This window comes from Leptodactylus fuscus, chromosome 1 (genome assembly GCF_031893055.1).
Source record: "Leptodactylus fuscus isolate aLepFus1 chromosome 1, aLepFus1.hap2, whole genome shotgun sequence".
NCBI classification, from domain to species: domain Eukaryota; kingdom Metazoa; phylum Chordata; class Amphibia; order Anura; family Leptodactylidae; genus Leptodactylus; species Leptodactylus fuscus.
In genome coordinates, this window is record NC_134265.1 from 51,618,479 (window position 1) to 51,628,719 (window position 10,241).

The following is a 10,241-nucleotide window of genomic DNA, read 5'->3' on the forward strand; positions in this document are numbered from 1 at the left end:
TTCATCAGCAGCTGTCTGTGTAAGCTCAGTACATCAATACATTATGCAAACATTCATGCACTAATAATACATCAGTTTAATGGAGAAGCCATTAACGTACAAGAGCAGTCACGTCACGTTGTAAAATCTTTCAGGTAATACAGAGCAACCTTGGCAGGATATTATTGTGATTAGTGACTAATAGTAAAGTTTTGCCCAGCGTTTCCAAAGTCTCAAAAGTGTCCATTTCACGTAAATCTATATCACAAGGATGAGATCTAGTTAAAGGCATAAGGTTTTTTGAAAATTACATTTTTTTTTTTCTTTTTCATAATTTACTTAAATTATTTAACTAGTTGCTGACTGCCTGTTGACTATATATGATCACAGGGTCAGCAAGTACCTGCAAGGATGTACGTTTTGTACGTCATGCAGAGTTAAGCATCTGCATGGGATCATTTTTAACATCCAGAAATCCCAGAGAGAAGGCAGCTATGGTTTATTGCAGTCCCTGCCTTCATGATCGTTGTATACAGCATTCAATGAGTGCTGGGTGTACAGTATGGAAGTCATCATGATGTGGCTTATTACCGGCCAGGCAGTCATAGAGGATCCAGATAAGCTATGCAGTCTATACCAGGAGGCTGGATTCTCTTTGTAACTTGGGTTAATATATCAGCAGTGGCGTAACTACCGAGGTAGCAGAGGTAGCGACTGCCACGGGCCCGGGATATTAGGGGCCCATTAGGGGCCCGGCGACAGCCGCTACCCCTGTGGGTTTTTTTCCCCTTAATAAGCTATTACCGGTTGGAGTTACTCCAGCCGGTAACGGGCCCCAGAGCCGGCATTGGGGAGGATGGAGGGGGGCAAACTGGGCATTTGCCCAGGGCCCCCACACCCTCAGGAGCCCCATACTTTCCCTACCATAAGGAGAAGATCGGCAGGGGAGAAATCACTGCTAGATGCAGGGTCTGCCAATCGCTACTTGTAAAAACTTCTGCACACAGCAGCTTTCTGTGCCGTCCCTCCTCAGTATCGGAGTGTGAGAGGAGATATCCCCTGCGATTAGCTTCTGTTTTCACTGCCAGACAAAGCTGCACAGAAGTTTCCTCCATGTCCTGGGCAGCCAGCCATGCAGCCAAATGTAAGTATATTTTTGGATAAAATATGTATAGATGTGTATGTGTTTACCTTATGTGTCTTATATACTGTGTAAGTCCTGTATGATAGGGGTGTGTGTATAAGTTGTATATGAATGTGTGTGTGTGAATAGTATGTGTAAGTATATACAGCATATTAATGTCTATCTATCTATCTATCTATACATCTATCTATCTGTATTTGCTTCTATACATGTCTACCATTATACATACTAGAATTGTATTTTATAATGTGATGCTTAGGCCCGGTTCACATCTGTGTTCAGGTTGGAGTCTGCTTGAACACTCCCCAGAGTATAATAATTGTTCATGGGTGTTCATTATGGGGCATAATGGTGTGTGCAGGGGCCACTATGGGGCATAATAGAGCGCGCAGGAATGTGGCGGGGGTCAGTCGGTCAAGAAGGGGGGGGGCCCGTGGCAAAAGTTTGCCACAGGGTCCCGCCATTCCTAGTTACTCCACTGTATATCAGCCTCAGTTACATAGCAAATCTGAAAAATTAAATAAATATATAGTTACGTAGTAGATGAGGTTGGATAAAGACATTAGTCCATCAAGTCCAACCTATAACCCATGTATATGTATGTATTTATTTATTTAAAGAAAAAAATGAAATAGATTGTCCATATCACAGGATTTAGCCCCGTCCCTGGCAACCACAAACATTAGGGGTCACCTACATTAAAATCTCTGTAATGAAGAGGGAAAAAAAAAAGCAACCATTGATCTTGGCAGTGATGTTTGGCAGTCTTCAGCACCTTTTGCGTGATTCTGTTCATGACATAAACAGTCTTGTGGAAATCTTGCAGATAACACAGTTAAAGAGGTTATGCCATGAGAAGTATCTCTCCTCTCTTCATAGGATAGGTCCCCACTGATCTCCAGAATAGAAAGTCCTGTCCCCCTACTGCACATTCAGGCCTGACTCCAACCAGACTGAATGTAGGCCTGACAGGTGGATGACACTCACGTTCATGTCAATGGGAGTGCCAAAGATAATGGAACTACAACTATCTCCGGTGCTCACAATGACGTAAATGGAAGCGGTGTCTACCATCAGATAAGCCTACATTCAGCCCCAATCCACAGCAGGGATTAAAAGAACCCTGTTCTCGCTTCATGACATAACCCCTTTGATCTCCTGCAGATCTGCTTTATTTTTGGCTGTAGACCATCTGAGGGGCAAGGCTTAGCCCAGTAGCAGGGCTTCATTTTGGTACCAGTTTACTGGCATAACATTTCAGAGTGTTCCTCCTTATAAAGCAGGTGCACCCTCTGCAAGTGCAGAGGATATGAAGACTGGCATAGAAAACACCAGTCTTCAGAAATCCACTTCACTGTGTCCATACAGACTGGTAACTCCACCAAGGGAAGGAGCGATCAATGACAGGTACAAATATAATCCAAGGGAAAAGATGCTAGGATTTCCTATCTTTGTAAATCTGAGGCGACTTCTTATGTAATGTCAGTGTATGTTTGTGTTTCCCACTCTGTTTAGAGTCAACGTTTGTAAGCGGCTCCCATGCTGGGGAATTGATTGTGTGGGACGCATTAGACTGGTCAGTTCAAGCCTTCGAAAAGAATCTATCTTATGCTACGTCTCCTCAAGATGTTCATCCAGAGAATAAACTGATGCCACTGCAGGAGGAGGTGTCAATCCAGTATGTGGCATCGGATGGAGAGGTGCGTACGGACAGTAATGTTATGTTTTATTTTAGGCTTTGTTCACTTGGGGCAGAAAGAAAAATCAACTACATGCGCCTGTGAATTTTGACACAAGTTTCTTTGCCAAGGGTAACATATTCTGTTACTGAATAGAGCATGTGAATTTGGTAATCCAACTCATGGCATGGTTACACTGTGCAGCTGAACGCCTAGGTCCGTCAAGTTCAACCAAGGGATAGGAAAGGGCAAGGACGAGGGGACAGGGTGAGGACAACAGGATTCTATGCAGTAATATCTAAGCCCCTGAGGCAGACTAGTCTACAGGTTCACAGTCCTCAGTTTTGTGGCCTTCCTTTGTACCTTTTCCAGTTTTGATCCCCAGAATTGAGCTGCATATTCCAGATGAGGCTGTAACAATACTATAAAGTGATAATATTACATCCCAGTCCTGCAGGTCCATATATTTATTCACATGACAGCTCATATTGCATACTGTTATATAGTCTATGACCTACAAGTATACCCAGGTTATTTTCCATGAGTGACTCTGCCACAGCTTTATCCCTCCTAGCATATATGTTGCATGTGGCTTACTTTTACTCTCTTTTGCTAAGTGGATGCCCAAACACTAAGCTTGTTCAAGTTGGCTTGTAAGCTATGCACATCCTCCATAGACTGCACTGTAATTTATAGCTTGTGTCTTCTGCAAAAAATCGAAAACATGCTATTAATCTCATCCTCTATATAAAAAACACTGACCCTGGCAATGTACCGCGGTGTACAAATCATTGCTGTTTTGGGAAAAATTACAAAAAAAAGACGAGTTTGTTTAAAGGGGCTATGCCACATAATATATTTATACTCCATCCATAGGATAGAGGCTGAATACCTGATTGGTACGGGTCAGACTGTTCAGGACGGGGGTGTTTTACTGCACCGAGGCTGAATGTTCCTTGACAGAACGCATCTGCACTCCCATTCACTTCAGTGGGAGTGCTGTATATAGCAGACTAGGGATATACCTACATTCAGCTGGCTGTGGTCAGGCTGAATTCTCAATGGGGGTAAGACGCCATCGTTCTAAGGATTGCTGGGGGTCCAGCAGTCAGACTCCTACCAACCTGTTATGTATCTTACCGAACACCGGTTGTGCCCAAAGGACCTCATTAACTATAGTGGTGTATGTTAGATGTTCTTCGAATGTTCTTGTAGAGCCTGGTTCACATCTGCGTTCTCCTGTCCACATGAAATATGTGGATAGAAAAGACCTGCAAGCAGCACTTTTCCTTCTGCATTTTTCATGCAGAAACCGAATGGAAACCACACGGACCCCATTACAGTCTATGGGGTCCACAGGTTTCCTTGGGTAACCGCTTTTGTATGCAGATTAGGTTTCTGTTTGGGGTGTCCCCAGGCGGACTCCCTGAACGGAAACCGGAACACAGATGTGAACTGGGCCTAACTGGAATTGTCTGGCCAAAAAGTTAAGATTGCAGGATTTTTTCATCTGACAGTTTTAGACAGACACTGAAATGGAGACTCCGAGTCAGATGTGAACCTAGCCTTATTGGGATTAGCATAGTGTTATTTTTCTACATGGAGGAACATTTCTTTTCCATTATAATAACTCTTGCTATGGTAATATTTATTGGTGCACAAATAGGCAGCCGGGCCGATCGCTAAGTTGGTACATTATGGATAGCACAAAACTAAAATATGCAGTAAACCCATCTTTCAAGATGTGTATTTATGTATTATTATTATTATTATTATTATTATTATTCTCTTTTCAGTGTGTCTTTCTGGCTGTGTGCAGAAGTATTTTTGTGTACAATCTGCAGACTAAGCGAGCCATTGCATACCAGAAGAATGCCCATGACTCTGATATTCAGCACATGGCAACTCTCCCTAACAGGTAACATAGTTTAGTAATAGTTATGTGATATGATAGGGCTACCTCATTGTTGTGTCCTATGATAGGGCTACCTCATTGTTGTGTCCTATGATAGGGCTACCTCATTGTTGTGTCCTATGATAGGGCTACCTCATTGTTGTGTCCTATGATAGGGCTACCTCATTGTTGTATCCTATGATAGGGCTACCTCATTGTTGTGTCCTATGATAGGGCTACCTCATTGTTGTGTCCTATGATAGGGCTACCTCATTGTTGTGTCCTATGATAGGGCTACCTCATTGTTGTATCCTATGATAGGGCTACCTCATTGTTGTGTCCTATGATAGGGCTACCTCATTGTTGTGTCCTATGATAGGGCTACCTCATTGTTGTATCCTATGATAGGGCTACCTCATTGTTGTGTCCTATGATAGGGCTACCTCATTGTTGTATCCTATGATAGGGCTACCTCATTGTTGTGTCCTATGATAGGGCTACCTCATTGTTGTGTCCTATGATAGGGCTACCTCATTGTTGTATCCTATGATAGGGCTACCTCATTGTTGTGTCCTATGATAGGGCTATCTTATTGTTGTGTGATATGAAAGGTTTGCCTTCTTGCTGTCTGGTTACTTTATGCTCCTGGAGAGCCCCTTTAAGCATAGTCCACTAGTATCAAAGACCTGGAAAACCACATTAAAGTCAATTTTGCCTATTTCAGTTACTGTATTAGGGTTAACTTAATCTCTTTGTAGTATAGCACAATGACCAAGTATGTAAAGAGTTTGTTGTGCATATTCACTAACATCTTTTCAGACAGGCCTATCACAATTCCTAATGTAAACCCTTCTGTACCGTAATTAGAATCCCTAAAATGAACCCTTCTCTGTCCCCGCTCCCACATTACCCCACATGATATGATGCCATTTCAGGCTAACTTTATATGTGCAGGCTTCATCTGGACAGGACTGGTGACGGCTCATACAGTTTTATGTTTGTGTAATGACAGTAACCTCTATTACAAAATTGTCTGGCCACTGTATAAGCAATGCCGCCCCTGCTACCTCTTGTATCACCCCCCTACCTCATAGACTGTAAGCTCTTGCGAGCAGGGACCTCAGTCCCATTGTGTGAAGTGATTTTCTTTGTTATGTATCTGTCTGTATTTGAACCCTGCAAATTGTACAGCGCTGCGGAATATATTGGCGCTATATAAATAAAATATATTATTGTTATCATTATCATTACCATTCAGTTTTATCAGTGACCTCACTGGAATTATTGCACATATTTTGGACCTTTCTATCTTCCAGGCAGCTGGTGTCTTGCTCTGAAGATGGCAGCGTTCGCATTTGGGAATTAAGGTCAAAACCACAATTTCAGGCTGAGTCTGTTCCTGCAGGTAAATTGTATACTGTATATGGATCTTTTATCTGTGTTCGGAATTTATCCTAAGGAAAACTGTAGAAAAAAATATATGAATATGCTAAAGGTAATAGACACATACGGGATATTTACCATGTCTTGTACACATTTTTGGTGCGAATCTGCATTTCATGCAAAAATTAGCTAATTTTCACTTTTCTGTCCTCCTGATTTACACTAATTTACACTAAGTTACTGGTGTAAACAATCCTTTAAATCTATGCCAGCTACAAGCTTGTGCATACATCATTGTAGTCACACAGCCTGGCAGAGGAGACTTGCACATCCTCATACTTTCCACCAGTGCATTGGATATGAAAGTTGACATTGAAAATTGCAGACTTCATAAATCTGCCCCTTTAGTCTAAAATGTCATACATGCTGAATGTTTTTTAAATGTTCTCCTTGTCTTAGGCTTTTTCAGCATGTGGGGGTTTGGGAAATCGGGCAAAATGTCTAACCATACAGTGAAGAAGACAACAGATACTGGAATCATAGCCTCGCTGGAGCTGATCGGTGATCTGATCGGGCATTCTTCGTCTGTACAGGTAAAGGCAGATGTCGCCATTTGGAGGGTCGTTGCAATATGTAATGTCAGGCTTGGTGAGAAAATCTTTATTCCAGTAAGAACTAGTTAGCACCTATGCAATGAATAAGGGATAATTTGCTGATCGGTGGGTGTCTTACCACTGGTAGCCCCGCCGCTCTTGTGTTTTGCACCCCGGTTCCGATCAGAGTGCTTGGTCATACAGAGTGCACCACTCCTTACATTAGAATGGGGGCTAAGCATTCAGCTATTTCCTGTGGTCCCCATATAAAGTAATGGAGCGGTGCGCACTGTACGATCAGGTATTCTGGGGACCAGCACAACCAAGTTCTCAAAATCAGTAGAATGTACATTTTTGTCCTCAGATAAGATTAATTCCCTCCTCTGTTCAGACGTGTTCAGCTTTTCATCACTACCTCTTTCTTTTCTCCAGATGTTTCTGTATTTCCAGGATCACGGCCTGGTGACATGTTCTGCCGATCACCTTATTATTCTTTGGAAGGAAGGAAAGCGCGAGTCCAGACTGCGCAGTCTGATGCTTTTTCAGAAATTAGAACAAGATGGAGATTTACAGGCGCGGTTCTCTGTCCACAAAAATATGTATTAATAGGGGAATAGGTAGAGGGGCTGCATTACTTCATTTGGAACAAAGAGCAAGATTGGTTTTATTTTCAGAGTTCATTTATTTTTAAGAAAAAAAGCAAATCCTTAAAGCAACCCTTCCAGTGCTCAATAAAAATATGTTTACGTAAATGCAGAACACACAGTTAAAATATTTGGTGCGCTCCTTTATCATTTTTTTTGGTGTAGTTCCTCCAGTTCCCAGACCCTTCCTCATTTTGGTATGATGACTACCAGCTTCTCAGACCTGTCTGTATTATTCCTATAGGGAAACCGCCAGCATTTCTGTAGGTATAACTGATAGGCTGCAATTTACAGAATCGGAACGGTTTTTTAAATCGTTGCATGTCTGCTGAGGATTTTTTTTCTGCAATGTGAGGATGGGATTAGCCAGAATCCACTTTGCAAATTGTGTAAAATGCCACGATTTTCGCCTTGGCTAGATTGCGAAATTTATGCTACGCAGGGCCCCAGCCCAAGACCCTTCAATACCCTATAAGTCAGGATACACAATTAGCACTTGCCTAATGTCCAAGCTTCAGTGTTGTGTAGCAGTAACCAATTTTATATGTTACCAGAGTGAAGAAAGCTGCGCTGCTCGCCATCCGCCATCACTTATTCCATAGAGCAGCTAAAAGATATAAGGGGATACAAGGCGACGGCTATTTCGTGTCTTACCACGCTTCCCATAGGCCTCAGTGTCTCTGCAGGTTGGTGGATCCTATAGCAGGGGAGTGTATATAGTGTCCATAGAGTCGTCTGAGAGACTAGTGGCCATTTTACAGAAATAGAGGACAAGTAATTGGAGAATCTGCACCAGAAAGATTAAAAAGGAGATGCCCATGTATTTTATCTATGTGTTATATGTGCGTTATGTTGTGATTTTTTTTCTATAGGGTCAGCCTAAGATCCAAAGATAATACTGCCAATGAAGGATTGTGTTGCTTTCTTAACTATTTTATTTTTTCCTCTCAGATTTTGCTTTTGCTTGCTTAATGTCATTATAGCGACCACATTGGTAGCTGATATGGAATAAATGGAAAATGAACTGCCCAGGCTTCCATATGTTTTTGATCCTGACCTGAAGACAAGCCATTAACCCATTTATGCCTAGAGTTCCATTATTACAATTCCCAAAAATTCATTGTCGGGCTTAAATGGGTTAAGTGCATTAGGGATACAATATATTATAGACCCAACATTCATAGCCTAGCAACATATAATAAATGCACCCTAAAAATGAATTGAAAAATATAAAAAAGCCCACTGTGGTCATCTGAGAAAATAGAACCAATTAATTGTGGCCAATTGGACACCCTATAAGGCTGAGATTTAGGGTACTCAGCTGCCTGCTTTGCCTCTTCTTAGCTGTCCATGCATTGTAGAACCAAATGCAGCAGCTCAGAAAATATTCATCTCACTGGCCCCAACTGCGATACCAAGCACTGCCACAATAAGGACGCTGCAGCGCTCACCCACTGCCTGTCCTAGGATGACACCATCAGTTTTAAAAATCTGCATAACCCCTTTAATCCCATACTTGTGATTTGCCTAAGTCCCTAAACTTCTGATGCTCTGCCACCTAGTGGTCACAAATGAGAACTTTAAAGGGGTTTTCCAAACAATTTTTTTTTGTACCAAAAATGTTGCAAACTGACTAATACACAGTCCAGTCACATTAATGTGACCACCTGTCAAAATCCAGAGTAACCACCTTTGGCAGAGCAGGGCGCTGTGAGACGTGCAGGAAGAGAGGGGATGTTGTGATGATGTTCACTGGGATGTTGAGCCATGCCGACTCCAGTGCTGTGGCCAGCTGCGCTAGGTTACGCGGTTGAGCATCCATGGCGTGAACAACCTGATCGAGGTGGTCCCACAGATTCTCAATTGGGTTCAAGTTTGGGGAATTTTCTGGCCAAGGGAGTACGGTAAACTCATCCTGGTGCTCCTCGAACCACGCACGTACACTGCGAGCTTTATGACACGTCGCATTGTCCTGCTGGTAGATGCCATCATCCTGAGGAAAAACATTTCGCTTGTAGGGGTGAACATGGTCCGCAAGGATAGAGGCATACTTGTGTTGTTCCATCGTGCCTTCCACAATGATGAGTGCACCCAGATGTCTGATGACACGTGCCTTCTGCAATTGGTTATTTAACGTTGATGTCAAAAGTAGGCGTTGGTCACATTAATATGACTGGACTGTTTACCTTACTGGTTCCCAGCCATGTCATATATCCATAATAATTGTCATTTCTGGAGGCCAGAATGAAGAGACCAGCAGGCCGTATTGGCCTAGGGAGCGGTGGAGGATTGGTAAGGTTAGCAGGGCTCAGATTGTAGTTTCCAGGTGCTGAACAACCCATTCTCTACTCCCTCTCTTACCACTTCATCTCATCCCCTCCTTATTTCCCGATACTTTGCAGTGAGCTATTCCTGAAATATTGATGTACAAGCAGCATCTCTCATATTACGATACTTTGTTCCCTACCATGCACACTTGATCCCCAGCTTGGTAATATTATCAGTATTTCCATATGTTATGAAGAGGGAAATGTTTACATGTCTGTAGTAGCGGGAGCCCTTCCTCCGTGCCATTACTTCTCGGAGTTTCCTTTATGCATGTGCTGTAAAATTAATTTTAGTCTTTTGTGTCTCAATGGTTTATGACAACTTTACGTTGTGTTTTTTTTTTTTTTTTTTTTTTTCCTTTGTTTCAGATGTTATGCTTACTGGACTGAAATTTGTGACATTTAATAAACTCTTTTTTTTACATTACTTATTGTCTGTTTCAGTGTTTGTGTCCAACTAATATTAAAGGGAGGTTCTCGTGTCAGGATTTTATGGCTGAGAATAATTGCGTCTCCTGCTGCCTGAGGTGATTGGACACCCTGCACTTCTATCATTCAGCTGTTGTCAGCAGTTGATACACAGAGAATGGAGCAGGAA

General features: G+C 42.3%; 1 protein-coding gene across 1 annotated transcript in view; it reads left to right on the forward strand.

Moving 5' to 3' along the window:
• WDR41 (WD repeat domain 41) overlaps positions 1-10,035 on the forward strand; it is a 33,132-nt gene extending 23,097 nt beyond the window's left edge. The window contains exons 9-13 of the mRNA XM_075270171.1: positions 2,639-2,823; positions 4,599-4,720; positions 6,013-6,101; positions 6,539-6,672; positions 7,105-10,035. Coding sequence (XP_075126272.1) covers positions 2,639-2,823; positions 4,599-4,720; positions 6,013-6,101; positions 6,539-6,672; positions 7,105-7,278 — 704 coding nt within the window. The 3' untranslated portion in view covers positions 7,279-10,035. The remainder of the gene's footprint in view (positions 1-2,638; positions 2,824-4,598; positions 4,721-6,012; positions 6,102-6,538; positions 6,673-7,104) is intronic.
• The last annotated feature ends 206 nt before the right edge of the window (positions 10,036-10,241 follow it).